The 14,734-nt window shown below is 71.0% G+C and overlaps 4 protein-coding genes across 5 annotated transcripts; 2 read left to right on the top strand and 2 right to left on the bottom strand.

Moving 5' to 3' along the window:
* Positions 1–34: 34 nt before the first annotated feature.
* Positions 35–2,044, bottom strand: LOC135317560 (E3 ubiquitin-protein ligase RNF5-like). 2 transcript variants are annotated; one of them, XM_064473841.1, is made up of 6 exons: positions 1,828–2,015; positions 1,427–1,445; positions 1,097–1,197; positions 709–763; positions 516–621; positions 35–265 (listed from the first exon to the last, which is right to left on the bottom strand). In XM_064473841.1, the coding sequence occupies exons 1-6, from the start codon at positions 1,962–1,964 to the stop codon at positions 177–179; spliced, it is 507 nt and encodes a 168-aa protein (XP_064329911.1). In that variant the 5' UTR covers positions 1,965–2,015; the 3' UTR covers positions 35–176. The 2 variants fall into 2 exon arrangements, with proteins under 2 accessions (XP_064329911.1, XP_064329912.1); XM_064473842.1 differs by lacking the exons at positions 709–763; positions 1,427–1,445 and having other exon boundaries at positions 1,097–1,214; positions 1,828–2,044.
* Positions 2,045–2,431: 387 nt separating this feature from the next.
* Positions 2,432–6,246, top strand: AGPAT1 (1-acylglycerol-3-phosphate O-acyltransferase 1). Its single transcript, XM_064473839.1, has 7 exons — positions 2,432–2,545; positions 3,380–3,569; positions 3,777–3,910; positions 4,104–4,279; positions 4,523–4,618; positions 4,692–4,764; positions 5,208–6,246. Exons 2-7 carry the CDS (start codon positions 3,385–3,387, stop codon positions 5,366–5,368), a joined length of 825 nt encoding a protein of 274 aa, XP_064329909.1. The 5' UTR covers positions 2,432–2,545; positions 3,380–3,384; the 3' UTR covers positions 5,369–6,246.
* EGFL8 (EGF like domain multiple 8) lies at positions 6,245–8,391 on the bottom strand. The gene is made up of 6 exons (XM_064473843.1): positions 8,309–8,391; positions 8,056–8,175; positions 7,148–7,218; positions 6,882–6,949; positions 6,662–6,746; positions 6,245–6,357 (listed from the first exon to the last, which is right to left on the bottom strand). The coding sequence occupies exons 1-6, from the start codon at positions 8,371–8,373 to the stop codon at positions 6,308–6,310; spliced, it is 459 nt and encodes a 152-aa protein (XP_064329913.1). The 5' UTR covers positions 8,374–8,391; the 3' UTR covers positions 6,245–6,307.
* Positions 8,392–9,478: 1,087 nt separating this feature from the next.
* On the top strand, positions 9,479–13,720 carry LOC135317653 (zinc finger protein OZF-like). Its single transcript, XM_064474084.1, has 2 exons — positions 9,479–10,785; positions 12,362–13,720. Exons 1-2 carry the CDS (start codon positions 9,887–9,889, stop codon positions 13,077–13,079), a joined length of 1,617 nt encoding a protein of 538 aa, XP_064330154.1. The 5' UTR covers positions 9,479–9,886; the 3' UTR covers positions 13,080–13,720.
* The last annotated feature ends 1,014 nt before the right edge of the window (positions 13,721–14,734 follow it).

Raw genomic sequence — 14,734 nt, 5'->3', positions numbered from 1 at the left:
ACATGCCCCAAAACAGACCCGGCAGACACACACGCACACACACAGAGCTTTAATCACAGTTTGGGGGGGGGGGGTGGGCAGAAACACACACCCCTGGTGGATCCAGGGCCCCTGCAGCAGCTGGGGGTTCTGGGGGGGTCCTGGAGTCCCCCTCCAGCCCCGTTAAGCCCCCTGGGTCAAACGCTGAGCAGCCAGAGGAAGAAGGCAGCAGCGATGAAGAGGAAGATGGAGTCCAGTGAGCCTGGGGGGGGGTCTCCAGCATCCCCTGCAGCGGGAGGGGGATGCACCCCAAAACCCCCTGTCAGTGGGGGGATGCTGAAACACCTCACCCCGGGGAGCACCCCAAGATTGGGATGGGAAAGGGCCCCAGTCCCTGGGGGGGTATTTGGAGCCCCCTGGGGGTTTTTGGTGAGTGGTCCCAGGGAGATACCAGCGAGATTCCCTTGGGGCACTCTGGGGTGCACAAGGGGTATGGTGGGGGGTCCCTGGGGCGTCTCAGGGTCCCCATGACATACCTGTGCCGGCGGGGGGGGGTTGCGGCGCGGCGCTGAAGAAGGCGAAGGGGAACGCCCCGAAGCCAAAGGCCACGTGGAAGCTGCTGCCGGGGCTGGTGGGGGGCACCTGGGAGGGGGGACAGAGACACATGGGCAGGGCTGCGTCACCCGGGGGGTGGTGGGATGCGCTTGGGGGTCTGTCACAGTCACTCACCTCCTGGCTCTCGGGCTCCGGGCGCTGCCCCCGGGGTCGGGGGGGGGTCTCCAGCCTGGGGGAGGATGAGGGAGGGGAACGGGCCCTCCACACCCCATAGTGGTGTCCCGTAGCCCCCGCGGCACCCACCCCACACCCCCAGGCCCCCCCATTGCCCCTGCCACACACCCCCTCCCCCTTGAGGTGCCCTATAACCCCCCCTATAGCCCCCTCCCATGGGTCACAGTGCTCCCCAGCCCCCCACGGCCCCTCATGGATCCCCAAAACCCCCCCAGCCCCCTCACCGAAGCTCCCATCTTCCCACACCCACCTCCTGCCCCCCTCACAGAGAGTCCCAGCCCCCCAAACCACCCCCAGTCCCTCTCACCAGGGATCCCAGCCCACTCACCGGGGGTCCCGGCGGGCGCTGTCCCGCCCGTAGAGGGGCACGACGGTGTCGCGGCTGATCCCAGCCCCACAGACGGCGCAGCGGGGCCGTGTCAGCAGCCACTGCAGGACCCACAGTGCTGCCCCACGGCACCCCATGGCAGGGGCACCCCATGCCCAAGGGTTTGGGCAGCCCACACCCGAGCATTCCCTGCCCCACGGCCAGGGGGGCCCCAGTTGGGGCCCGCCCGGTTTCCCATGGGAACCCCTGGCCCCCCGTGGGACCCTCCCAGCCCCCCGTGGGCTCCCCCAGCCCCCCATGGGACATCCCAGCCACCCAGGGGTCGCTCACCTGGTGCAGGCAGGGCCAGCTGCAAGGGGGGGAGCCGGCATCAGCACCCCACGGCCGGGTGCATTGACAGCCCCACAGCCCCCATACCCCCCTAAAACCCTTATAGCTCACCCTGTAGCCCCCTATAGACCTCCACAGCTCACTCCATAGTTTTCGATAGCTTCCTATACCTGCCACAGGCCCCCATACCGCCCCCCAGCTCACCCTATTGCCCCCCCAGCTCACCCTATAGCTCACCTATAGCCCCCCCCATACCCCCACAGGTCACCCTACAGCCCCCCACAGCCCTCCCATAGCTGAGCCTGCAGCTCATCTATAGCCCCCCCACAGTCCCCCACCTCCCCCTGCCCACGCCCCGCCCCGTGCCCCACCCAAGCCTCACCCTAAGCTCCGCCCCTCACCAGTACAGGTGCCCGCAGCGGCCAATCACGGCCTCGCGCGCGGGCTCCAGGCAGAGGTTGCAGGCGAAGGCGCTGCCACCGCCGCTGCGGTTTGGCCCCTCGGGGCCCCCGTCCGGCGTCCCCGCGCCCGCCGCCATCTTCCGCCTCCGCGCGGCCCCGCCTGTCCCGCCCCGCCTCCTCTCATTGGCCGCCCCACCCGCCAGTCACAGCCTGACGGCCTTCCGCCCCGTCTACTGGCGGCTGGGCGCGGACCCCCGCCCCCATGGGTGGGTGGAGCCTCCCTGGCGCGTCGCTATTGGACGGCGCTATCGGCAATCATACCCGCTGGCCCCTCCTCCCGGCGGCGGTCCCGCTCACGTACCCCTCAGGGCGGTTCCTCCGGGGGGGGGGGCGAAGACCAGACCTGATTGGCCGCGCCGCTCTAACGGCCGCCGCGCCGCCCAATCAGCGCGCGGGCGGCCTTCCCGCCCTCCCGTCGGAAGACGGCGACGGCGTTGCCGTGACGACCCGCGGTCCCGCCCACTCCCCGCTCCCCCGATCCGCCGCCATGCCTGGTTGCCACGGCAACGGCGCACGGCGGGGGGCGGGACGCGCGGCCGGAGCGGCTGGCGCTCATTGGCTGACGGAGCCGCCTGTCAGCGGCGCCGCTTCCGGTGCCGCCGTCGCCGGGAAGGCCCAGCGCCGCCGCCGCAGCCGCCGCCCCGCCCGGCCCCGCCCGGTACCGGGGGGGGGGGGGAGGTGTCCTGAGGGGCGGGGCCGGGGGGCCGGTGGGGGGCGCGGCCTGGGCCGGGCGGGGGTCGCCTCCGCCGCCGCCGCCTCCCCGCAGCCGAGGCCCGGCCCCGCCGCCGCCCACGGGCCCCACGGGCGGCGCCGCCCGGGCCTGGCGTGGGAGGGACCCGGCCCGGTGGTGCCCCGGGGAGGGGGGGGTCCGGGGGTCCAGGGGGTCGGCGGGTGCCCGGGGCGGGGGGACGCGGAGGGGTTTGCGGCTAAAGACTGGGGGTTGCGGGAGCTGGGAGTGGCGGGGGTCAGACAAAGGGGTTTGGGGACGTTTCTTGACGGATGTTGGGGTCCCGAGGAGGGTCGTGGGGGGTTGGAGGGTCCTGGGAGTCCCGAGGGGGGTTGGGATTCCCAGGGGACCCCTGGGGGGGGGGGTCCGGAGATCCTCGGGGAGGGGCGGGTTGGACGGTCCTGGGGGTGCTTGGGGTGCGGGGTTGGGGGTCCCTGGGAGGGTTGGAGGGGCGGGGGCGGGGGGGGGGGGTTGGGAGACCCGGGGGAGTCGGGGGGTCTCTATGGGGGTTGGATCCCAGCCGGGTTTAGGCATCCCCGGGTGGGGGGTTTGGAGGGTCCTGGGGTGGGGTTGGGGGTCCCGGGGTGTTGGATCCCACCACGGTTTAAGCATCCCCGTCGGATCTGGGGGTGCTGGGGAGGGGTTGGAGGGTCCTGGTGGTGCGGGGAGGGGGGGGGGGGTTGGGTTGGGGTCCCTGGGATGGTTGGAGGGTCCCGGGGGGGGCCGCCGGGGTCCCCCACCCGCCCTGAGGCCCGCTGCCCGCAGGCGCCATGGAGGTGACGGTGGGGACGGCGGCGCTGGCGCTGGCGCTGCTGCTGCTGCCGGTGCTGTACGAGCGCAGCGGCTCCTTCCGCTTCTTCTGCAAGATGGGCTTCTACAACGGGTGGATCCTGCTGCTGGCGCTGGTGGCCATCCCGCTCTGCGCCCTGCGGGGCCGCGACGTCGAGAACATGAAGTAGGGGCGTGGGGGGACGCGCGGTGGGGGGCACACGGGGGGACGCGGGTTTGGGCCCCTGCCTTCGCCTCGTGGGGTTCCGGGATGTGGAATCTGGGGAGGGTGTGCCGCAGGGATGTGGGGCGGCGTTTGGGGGCGTGGGGGGCTGGGGAGGGGTGGCCGTGGGGCAGCCGCGTGGCGTCGGTGTCACCGCGTGTCCCCCGCCAGGATCATCCGGGGGCTGATGCAGCACGTGAAGCATCTCTATGGGATCCGGATGGCGGTTCGGGGCGCCCAGCACTTCCCCCCCCAGCAGCCCTACGTCGTCGTCAGCAACCACCAGAGCTCCCTCGACCTGCTGGGTACGTCCACCCCACGGCCTGGCCCCCTCGGAGCCCCCAGCCCCATGGCCACTCTGCGGCTGATGTAGCCCCCAGGGGTGACGGAGGCGCTGCTGGAGCAGCCTGTGCCCCATAGCCGCCCTATAGGCGCCCCTAGCCATCCCCCAGCCCCCTAGCCGCCCCCGGCTGCCCCCCAGCTAATGCCAGCCCCCAGGGATGATGGAGGTGCTGCCGGACCGCTGTGTGCCCATCGCCAAGCGGGAGCTGCTCTACATGGGGGCCGTGGGGGTGGTCTGCTGGCTCGGCGGCATCATCTTCATCGACCGCAAGCGGACACATGACGCCATCAGCGTCATGGCCGAGGCTGCCCACACCATGCTCAGCCAGGACGTGAGTGGGGTGCCCGGGGGGCTGCTGGGGGGCTGGGGTTGGCCCTGGGGCGCCGGGGGTGGCCATGGGGCACCTGGGGAGTGGCCATGGGGCTGGGGTGGACCTCACGTCAGGCTGTGCATCCTGCCACTGTGGGGCAGCCCCAGCTCACCCCAAAGTGATGCGGGGCAGCCCCAGCTGATCTCCCCTTGCTGTGGGGCGCCCCTGGCCTCACCGTGGGGCAGCCCCTGTCTTCCCCCCCAGGTCCGGGTGTGGGTCTTCCCCGAAGGGACGCGCAACCACAGCGGCTCCATGCTGCCCTTCAAGCGGGGCGCCTTCCACCTCGCCGTCCAGGCCCAGGTACAGGGGCTGCCATGGGGCGGCCGTGGGGCGGCTGTGGGGCAGCACCCCTCACCCCCTGTGTGCCCCTCAGGTCCCTGTCGTCCCCATCGTCATCTCCTCCTATCAGCACTTCTACAGCAAGCGGGAACGGAGGTTCACAGCTGGTGAGAGGCTGGGGACTTGGGTTTGGGGGGCGCCTGGGGGTCTGAGGGGCATGTGGGGAGTGAAGGGATGTCCATGGGGCAGGGACATGTGGGGCTAGGGGCAGCCTGGGGGGTATGTGGGGCTGGAGGCGCTACAGGAGGGCGTTGGGGCATGTGGGGCATCTGAGGGGTACCTGGAGGGGTGGCTGAGGGGCACATATGGGTCTGGGGAGCCATGGGGCATATGGGGGCTCTGGGAGGGATACGTGTGGGTCTGGGGTGCACGTGGGGTACACGGGAGAGGGTTTAGGGGTGCTAACGGGGGGCTGTGGGTACATGGGGGGGGGCCTGTGGAGGACATGGAGGGGGGTGTGCGGTCCCTAGGGCTCTGGGGCATTCACGGGGGGCCCATGTCCAGGGGGGCCCTGGTGGGCTGTGGGGCACCCCCTGACCCCCGCCCCCAGGGCAGTGCGTGATCCAGGTGCTGCCCCCACTGCCCACGCGGGGGCTGGGCCCGGCCGACGTCCCGGCGCTCACTGAGCGGGTCCGCGCCGCCATGCTGGAGGCCTTCGAGGCGCTCTCGGCCGAGCTGCGCCCCACGGCGTCGCCCCCCGCTCCCCAGTGACCCACCCCGCCCCACGGCCGCCCCCTGCCCCACGGGCGCTGCCCAGCCCCACGGCAGCGGGACAGGGGCTGACCCACATGCGGAATGGGGACTGACCCACAAGCGGCGCGCGGGCTGACCCACACGTAGAGCGTGGACTGACACGTGGCGGGACACGGACCCACGAGTGGGGCACGGGCAGACCCGCGCCGGGGCACGGAGCAACCCTCGGCAGGAACCATAGGAAGAGTGTGGCCAGACCTACAGCGGGAATGCGGAACGACCCACGGTGGGACTCTAGAGGAAGAGCGGGGTGTGGACTGACCCCCAAGTGGGGCTTGGAGCAACCCACAGCGGGACCTATGGAAGCGCGTGGACTGACCCATGGCAGGAGCCGTAGGAAGAGCTCGGTCAGACCCACAGACGCACAGTGGGGACCTGGTCTGACCCACGGCGGGACCCACAGGAGGCTCACGGAGTGACCCTAGCGGGACCATGGTATGACCCACAGCGGGACCCCCACGGACCGACCACTCCAGACCCCCATGTTGGGGGGGTACCCTCAGACCGACCCACTCCAGACCCCCATGTGGGGGGGCCCCATGGACCGACCCACTCCAGACTCCCATGTGGGGGTCCTAGCGACTGACCCATGGCTCGTGGGGGGGGGCACAGGGCTGACCCCCCTCAACAGCCGGTGCCATTTGGGGATGGGGGGGGTGTCCCAGGCCGTGGGGCAGTGTGGGGGGCGGGTGCTGATTGGCTGCCAGAACAGGCCCGACCTCTTTTTAGGGGGCGATGCCACATATTTATTGGGGGGAGGGGGGTGGATTTTGCCAAATTTCCCTCCTGCCCCTGGCTCGGGGTCCCCCCTGCTTTTAATAAACCCCCCCCAAGTCGTGGCACCTCGTGATGTCATGGCGGCTGCGCGATGATGTCATCGGGGGGGTGGGAATGAGGTCAGCGTTGGGTCTTGTACCCAAAGCCGTTCCTCCCGCCCCCGCAGTCACCTGGGGGTGGAACACAGGGGTTATGGAGAAGGCGGGGATGATTTGGGGGGTCCCTGTGTCCTACAGTGGTCTTTGGGGGGGGGCTCTGGGGCGTCTTGGGGGCTTGTGACAGGTCATGGGGGTCCCGGGGGGGCTCATGGGGCTCCTATGGGGGTCTTGGGGTACCCTGGGAGGTCCCAGGTGCCCCTGGAGGTCATGGGGTGCCATGGGGTTTCCAGGTACTCCTGGGGGGGGGCGGGTCTTGGGGAGTCCCTGGGGTGTAGACTGTCCCTGGGGGTCCCCGGGGGTCCAGCAGGGCACTCACAGGCCCCCAGTCGCTCCTCCAGGTCCATCAGCTGCTCCCCCAGAGCCTCCACCCGGTCCAGGTGCTGCAGGGGCTCCCCTAGCGCCTGCCCCACACATTGAGGGGTGTCAGAGAGGGCCCGAGCCCCCTCCCGCCCTACGCCTTGGGGGGTGGGAGCCCCTTCAGCACCCACTCACGGGGTAGGGGGGCCCCCAAACCCTCCCGCTCCCCCCAGCCCCACCTGCTCCAGTGCCTCCATCCGCTCCCGCAGTGCCTTCACTTGGGCCGAGAGGGGCTCCGGGGGGGGTGCTGGGGGCAGGGGATCCCATGAAACCCCACGCCCAGGACCCCCCCTACCCACCGCAGGACCCCTCCAGGTCCCCTCTCCCCCTCCCAGCCCTCCTGGGGTCCCAGGACCCCGGGACCCCCACCCTCCCATGGGCCCGGGGTTCCCCGCCCCCCAGGGGGCCCAGGGCCTGGCTGCAGGCCCCCCAGCCCCCCACTCACCCCGCTGGCAGACGAGGCGGGGCCGCAGCACGCGCCGCTCCACCAGCCGCTCGGCCACCCGGTACGTGGTGCTGGGGGCGCTCGCGTGGGACCCGGGCCTGGGGTCCTCACGCGCCCCCCCGGGAGCCCCTGGCAGCTGGGCCCCCCTCCCACAGGCACCGACGTGTCCCTGCTGCCTCCCGGGGGGACCCAGGTGCCCGGGACACCCACCCACCCACCCACAGGGACCCCCCAGGGGCTCCTGCTCCCACCCCCAGGGACCCAGGCCCCCATCCCCCCATAGGGACCCAGGTGCCAGGGACACCCACCCACAGGGACCCCCCAGGGGCTCCTGCTCCCACCCCCAGGGACCCAGGCCCCCATCCCCCCATAGGGACCCAGGTGCCCAGGACACCCACCCACCCACCCACAGGGACCCCCCAGGGGCTCCTGCTCCCACCCCCAGGGACCCAGGCCCCCATCCCCCCATAGGGACCCAGGTGCCAGGGACACCCACCCACAGGGACCCCCCAGGGGCTCCTGCTCCCGCCCCGAGGGACCCAGGCCCCCATCCCCCCATAGGGACCCAGGTGCCCAGGACACCCACCCACCCACCCACAGGGACCCCCCAGGGGCTCCTGCCTCCGCCCCCAGGGACCCAGGCCCCCATCCCCCCATAGGGACCCAGGTGCCCAGGCTCCCCTACCCTCAGGACCCAGGTCTTCAGAGCCCCCACCCAACAGGGACCCCCAAGGGGCTCTCACTGCCCCCTTCCCTCCCCGCCAGGGGCCCAGGTGCCCAGACCAACCCCCATCATGGGGACTCCCATGCCCCTCCCCACCCACCCAAGGGACCCCCCACCCCCTCGAAGGACCCCTGTGCCCCCCTCCCAGGGCCCCCCGTGCCCCTCACCGTCCCCCCGGGGGTACCGGTAGGTGCTGCAGACGCGGCCCCCGCAGAGGGTGAGGTAGGGCTGGTGCTGGGCCTGGGCGAAGGTCTCGCGGTGGGGCTGGGGGGCCCACTGCAGGCGGCGGGTGCAGCTCCCCCCACTGCAGGGTGAGTCAGTGGGGCACCCCATGGGCGGGCATGCTCCCGGGAGCTCCCAGGGACCCCCGGGATGCCCCAGAGGGGTGTCCTGGGACTCCCCCCCCGTCCCACAGGGACCCCCACGGCGCCCCTCACCTCTCCGGGGCCCCCCCCAGCAGTGCAACCCCCAGGGCAGCCCCCCACAGCAGAGCGGCCAGCATCCTTCAGCAGCGGGGACCGGAGCGTCCGGGAGCGCCCAGCTGCCCCCCGCCCGGGCGGCCCCCTCCCCCCCCGCCCCACAAAGGCCCCTTGTCCCCAGGGGGCCAGGGATGTCGGGGCCCTGGTGACCCTGCGGGGGTGGCACAAGCACCGCTTTGTGCTGGGCCGAGGGGGCCCCCCTGGAGCCAAGGGGCCGCCAGGCCTGGGGGGCACAGCATGGGGCATCGCTGGGGGGCACAGGGACACGGGGTACGTGGGTGTCCCTGTGGGGCATCGCCGTGGGGACATGGGGGACACAGGCATCCCTGGGGGCTGTGGGGCATCATGCGGGGGACACAGATGTCCCCATGGGGGGATGTGGGGCATGGCCCGGGAGGCACAGGGGACACGGCTGTCTTTGTGGGGCATCACCGTGGGGCCGTGGGGGACATGGCCGGCCCTGTGGGGGGATGTGGGGCATCACCGTGGGGCCGTGGGGGACATGGCCGGCCCTGCGGGGGGATGTGGGGCATCACCGTGGGGCCGTGGGGGACATGGCCGGCCCTGCGGGGGGATGTGGGGCATCACCGTGGGGCCGTGGGGGACATGGCCGGCCCTGCGGGGGGATGTGGGGCGTGGTTGTGGGGCCGTGGGGCCGTGGGGTGGGGTTTGGCCTCCTGCGGGCCGAGGTGGCGGGGATGGGGGTGCGATGGGGACCTTCGGGGCCAGCAAAGCGGCGGGTTTGGGCCGTTTTGCTGCGGGGGCGGCAGAACCTCGTGGAGACAAACGGAAGCGCCCAAATGCGGCGGGTCCCGCCCGGGGGGGGGGGCGGGGGGGGGGGCTCTGCCCCCCGCCGTAGCAGGCAGTTATTTTTTCCTATGTCACCCCATTTTTATGGAGATTTTGGTGCCTGCACGGCCGGATCGGGCCCCAGGGTTGGGCCGTGGGACGCCGAAATGCCGAACCCACCCGGGAGCCCCCCCCAGGACCCCCCACCCTCACCCCGACCCCACTCGCGACCCCCGCCATGGGGGGGGGGGGGAGGGGCGGTCTCTGCGCTCGTGTCCCGGGGGGTCGGGCGTGGATGCGCGGGGCGGGGGGGGGGGGGGCAGCGTGGGCGGGGGTCGCGCGTGGGGCCGGGAGGCGGGATGCGGGGGGCGGCGGGGGTTGGGCTTCCTGGGTCAGCGCCGCCGCCGCCGCCTCCATTGTCCGCGGGGCCGCGGCGGGAGCGGCGGGAGCGGGGCCGCCCCCAGACCCGGGCGGGCGGCGGCATCACACCCCTCCCCCCCCGCCCCACTGCAGGTACCGGGGGTCTCACCCCCGCCCCCCCCCCCCCCCCCCCCACGGGGAGTACCGGGGTCCCGCCCCCTCCCGGTGGTATTGGGGGGGTTCCTTCCCCCGCCCCCCCCCCACCTCCGTGGGTACCCCTCCCCAGCACAGGTGTACGGGGGGGGGGTGTGTCTCGCCCTCCCGGGGGCTCCGCAGAATGTGGTGCTTGGGGTGACGCCCCCCCCACCGCCCACCCCAGCCCCGGCCATGTCCCCCCGCAAGGCCAAGCGGGCCGGGGGGCCGCCCCCCGAGGGGGAGGCAGCAGTGGGGGCGGCGGCGGCCCCCCGGGTCTCCCCGGGCATCCGCAAGCGCAAGGACTTCGTGGCGCAGCCGGGGGGGCGGGCGGAGGAGAGCCCCAACATCTGCGTGGAGTGCGGGCAGAGCTTCGCCCAGAGCTCCGGCCTCGCCAGCCACCGCCGCAGCCACGCGGCCGCGCGGCCCCACCGCTGCCCCGACTGCGGCAAGAGCTTCGGCGTCAGCTCCAGCCTCAGCCGCCACCGCCGCATCCACACCGGCGAGAAGCCCTTCGCCTGCCCCGACTGCGGCAAGACCTTCAGCGACAAGTCCAACCTCACCCAGCACCGCCGCGTCCACACCGGCGAGAAGCCCTACCGCTGCGGCGACTGCGGCAAGAGCTTCAGCCGCAGCTCCCACCGCAAGAAGCACCTGCGGCACCTCCCGGCCGGCAAGCGCCCGCCGCCGCGCTGCGGGGCCCAGCCGCGGGACGGGGCGGCCGGCGGCGGCGGCGGGCCGGCCAAGGCGCGGCGGAAGGCGTCGGCGCTCAACACCTGCGGCGAGTGCTGGCAGAGCTTCGGCCAGAACGCCGACCTGGTGAAGCACATGCGCATCCACACCGGGGAGAAGCCCTTCCAGTGCGGCCACTGCGGGAAGCGCTTCAGCGTCAGCTCCAACCTCTTCCGCCACCGCCGCATCCACACCGGGGAGAAGCCCTACGCCTGCCCCGACTGCGGGAAGAGCTTCACCGACAAGTCCACCCTCACCCAGCACCGCCGCACCCACACCGGGGAGAAGCCCTACGTCTGCGGCGTCTGCGGGAAGGGCTTCAGCCACAGCTCCCACCACAAGCGCCACGAGAAGATCCACCGTGGGGACGGGCCCCTCCTGGCCTTCGCGCCCCGGCCCCTCTGAGGGTGATGGTGGAGCCGGCGATGCTGGCGGTGCCAGGGGCGGCTACCAGAGGGCCCCAGCGGCGGCCCTTGGGGTGCTGCGCCCGAAGGACCCTCTCCCCCAGGGACACCCATGCCTCCTTAGGAAGCTCTTTGTTACCACTGTCTACCTTTGAGTGTCCCAAGGGGGTTTCCCCACTGGTTTGGGGTGGGGGGGCTCTGCACCCTGGCCGGCTGCGGTTCGCCAGCCCTGCTGTTGCTGGCACCTGAGCTGCTGCGACGGCTTGCGGCGGGGGGGTCCCGGAGGTGGAGACCCCTGGGCCCGTCCCATCCTGTCCCTCCCAGTGGGTTTTGCCGTCCTGGGGGAATAAATCCCAGTGGAAAACCCAGCCCCCGGCTTGTCCCTGTGGAGCCGCCACCGCTGTCCCGCTGCACCAGTAGCACCAGTTGCTCCAGACCAGTCGCTCCCTGTTTCCAGGCAGAGCCCCCTAAATGAGGTTTGGGGTTTTTTTGGGGGTGGGGGGGGCGCCTCTCAGAGCAGCGCAGACCCTCCACACCCCCACGATGAGGGCAGAAGACACCCCCCCCCCCCATCCCACTCCCACCCACTCCCAGCCCCCCCAAGGTGAGGCGGTGCCTCCGGCCCCATTTCATGGGCGTTTGCGGTTCGGGGTGCGGGGAGGGGGGCCGGGCACCCTGCGGCCGCTCCACGTGGGAACTAGGGTGCACATTCGCAAGAGGGACAAAGGCGGTGGGGGGAGCCCCCCAGTCTCCCCCCTGCCCAGCTCGAGGGAGCCCTGGGGTGCGGGGTGGGACGTGTCGCTTCCCCCCGGGGGTCTCCAGCCCTGGGGTGCTTGGAGGGGGGGGGAGGACCCCCCCGTGAGGGGCTGCTCGGGGGGTGTCGGGTGTCAGGGCCGGGGCGGGGGAGGATGTCGGGGTTTGAGCTTCCTGGGTCAGGCGCTGCCGCCTCCATTGTCGGCCGGAGCCGGGCGGAGCCGCGTGGGCTGCTCGAGCCCCCCCACCCCAGCCCCTTCCCCAGCCCGCCGCCACCCCTGCCGGAGTGCGCCCCCCCACCTCCCCAGTTCGCCCCCCTCCCCCAGCACGACCCCACCCTCTGACGGCCGCAGCTTCCCCACCCACCCGCGCTCCCAGCCCACCCGCTCGGTGGGGTCTCCCCGGCTGCCCCCCGGCCTGTGGGTGCGCGCAGGGCCCCTCGTGGGCTGTAGCCCCCTCCCCACTGCTGCCTGTCCATCTGTCCATCTGTGCTCACAGGCAAGGCTCTGTCGCCCCTCGCCTGCTGCCCCCCCCCCCCCCCCGACCCCTGAGTGTCCCCAGGGTCCCACCGAGGGATCACCCCTGATCTACCCCCTCCTCCCCGGCTGTGGGGTGACCCCAGCATGTCCCCCCGGAAGCCCAGGGCCACCACAGGCAAGAGCCCAGAGAAGAAGAAGCCCCCGAAGAAAAAGGGCAAGCTGGAGAAGCCAAAGCACAGCCCCCCCGAGGAGGAGGAGGAAGCAGCAGTGGCAGTGGTGGCCCCCTCCCCGCCACCTGCCAAGGGCGAGCGGCCAAATTTGTGCGCCGAGTGCGGGAAGAGCTTCCTGCATGGCTCGGACCTGGTGAACCACCAGCGCATCCACACCGGTGCCAAGCCCTTTGTCTGCGGCGACTGCGGCAAGAGCTTCCGGCAGAGCTCGACGCTCATCACCCACCGGCGCATCCACACCGGCGAGGCACCCTACGCCTGCGGCCACTGCGGCAAGAGCTTCCGTGTCAGCTCCAACTTCGTCCGCCACCGCCGCATCCACACCGGCGAGAAGCCCTACGCCTGCCCCGACTGCGGCAAGAGCTTCACCGACAAGTCCACCCTCACCCAGCACCGCCGCGTCCACACCGGGGAGAAGCCCTACGTCTGCGGCGACTGCGGGAAGGGCTTCAGCCGCAGCTCCCACCGCAAGCGGCACCTCCGCGCCCCCCCTGCCAAGGGCCGCGGCCGATGCGCCCGCCGCAGCCCCGAGCCGTCCCCCGCCGAGGGCAAGGGCGGGAGGAAGCCGCTGGCCGCTGAGGTCCCCGACACCTGCGGCGAGCGCTGGCAGAGCTTCGGGCAGAGCTCGGACCCGGTGAAGCACATGCGCACCCACACCGGGGAGAAGCCCTTCGCCTGCGGCGTCTGCGGGAAGGGCTTCAGCCGCAGCTCCCACCGCAAGCGCCACGAGCGGACCCACGCTGGGGAGGCCCCCGACACCCGCCTGCCCTGCCCGGCCCAGGGCTTCTAACCCCCACCGCGGGCCGGGCTGAGGCAAGCCCTCCTGGAAGCTGCCCCGGCCCTTCGGCGGGGTGCACGGCCGTCACCGGGACAGCTAATTTACCAGGTCCCGGGGTTGAAGCGTGACTGTTGGTGCCGCTACGGCCGTCCGTCTGCCCGCCCTGGGCTTGGGCAGCTGCCGCGGAGCCAGCTGTGCTGCCGCGCGAGCCCGGGGCTGGGGGGGGGGGGCACACAAATATACAGACCCCCAGCTCTGTCGGGACAGATGTGCACTGGGGGGGGGGGGGGTACTCGCCCTGAGCGGGCCCTGAGGTGCCCCCCTCCTGCAGATTTAACTGAAATACCCTATTGTCTACCCAGTTTTCTTCAGGGCTGGGAGGGGCTCCCACTCTCCGTCTCCTCCAGCGCTGCATGGAGCCTGTGGTGGGGAGCAGCAGTGAAGGCACGCCGTAAATTAGTGATAATGATGATAATTATGGTGATGAGTCATCACGTTCGGTGCCACCACCGAAGCAAATCCTGGACCGAACTTGGTTTGAATTTGGGCTGGTTTTCCCACCGCTTTGGGTTTCCCGGGGTTTAAAAAAAAAAAATAAAAAAGCCACTTCCCAATTATAAAAAAAAAAAAAAGAACCAACCCAAAAGTAATAAAATATTGTCTTTTTGTTGTTGTTGCTGTTGAAGTTTGTGGTTTGAGGTGGTTGTGGCGCAGAGGGCGGCGCAAGGCTAATGGTCCCCGTCCCCCTCCCCCATGGGCTGTGGTGGGGCAGTGAGGACGAGCCGGGTCCCCCCCCCGTCCCCAGGAGGATTTTGGGTGGGGTTTTTTGGTTTAGGTGGGTTCTTTTGGCATGGCTTCCCCAGGGCCAGGCTAGAGTCATGTGCCCAGGTCAGGGCTTCAGGCCAGGGCAGTACGGGGCTGCCGGGATGCTGCGGGGTCTTGGGGGGATGGGGGTCTGGGGCGCTAAGGGCAGGTAATGGCCCCGGGACCTCCCCCCCCCCCCTTGGGCTCCATTTCAGCCCCATCCTGGGGATTCTGGTGCTTTTGCGATGCAGCCCAGCAAAGCACCCCTGGCCCTACAGCAATGGGGGTGTCTCAAGTGACCGTGTGGGTGTTGTACGCTGGGGTGGGGGGCGGCGGGGGCTTGCCCTGCACCTTTCCCTCTCCTGGGACCATTCCAGGCTCAGCCATGTCTCTCCTGGTGGGTGAAGTGCCGTGATGGGAGACATTGCAGCCAAGGGGGCTGCTGAAGCTGGCTAAGGGGAACACCATCCACCCCGCCAAAAAGCCCTCAAAAGCCCCAAAAAAGGGAGCAGTGCAGCCAGGGCCCAGCATTATCTGTATCTAATCTCTATGCCTGTATTTTGGAGCTGCTGCCCTGAGCATTTTGCAGCACGGGAGGATTTGCAGCACAGGGCAGGGGGATTACAGCAGGAGCGTGCCCTTGCAGCCCATCACCCCGCATTCGACCCGCCCGGTGCTGATGCTGCAGAAAAGGGATTTCATTTTACGGCTACCATCTCTTGGCTGTTTTGCAGTCCTGGGGGAATGTATATAACACATATACATAAAGGACAAGATGCTGAGCCCTGACACGGGAGGGATTTGGGGCCGGGGACACACAGCCGAGGGACTCCCGCAGTGGGCGGGATGCGGAGGGGAGGCCC

The sequence above is a fragment of the Phalacrocorax carbo genome, chromosome 26 (assembly GCF_963921805.1).
Source record: "Phalacrocorax carbo chromosome 26, bPhaCar2.1, whole genome shotgun sequence".
NCBI classification, from domain to species: Eukaryota; Metazoa; Chordata; class Aves; order Suliformes; family Phalacrocoracidae; genus Phalacrocorax; species Phalacrocorax carbo.
The sequence above is the reverse complement of the archived record's forward strand: the minus strand, read 5'-3'. Positions and strand labels throughout refer to the sequence as shown.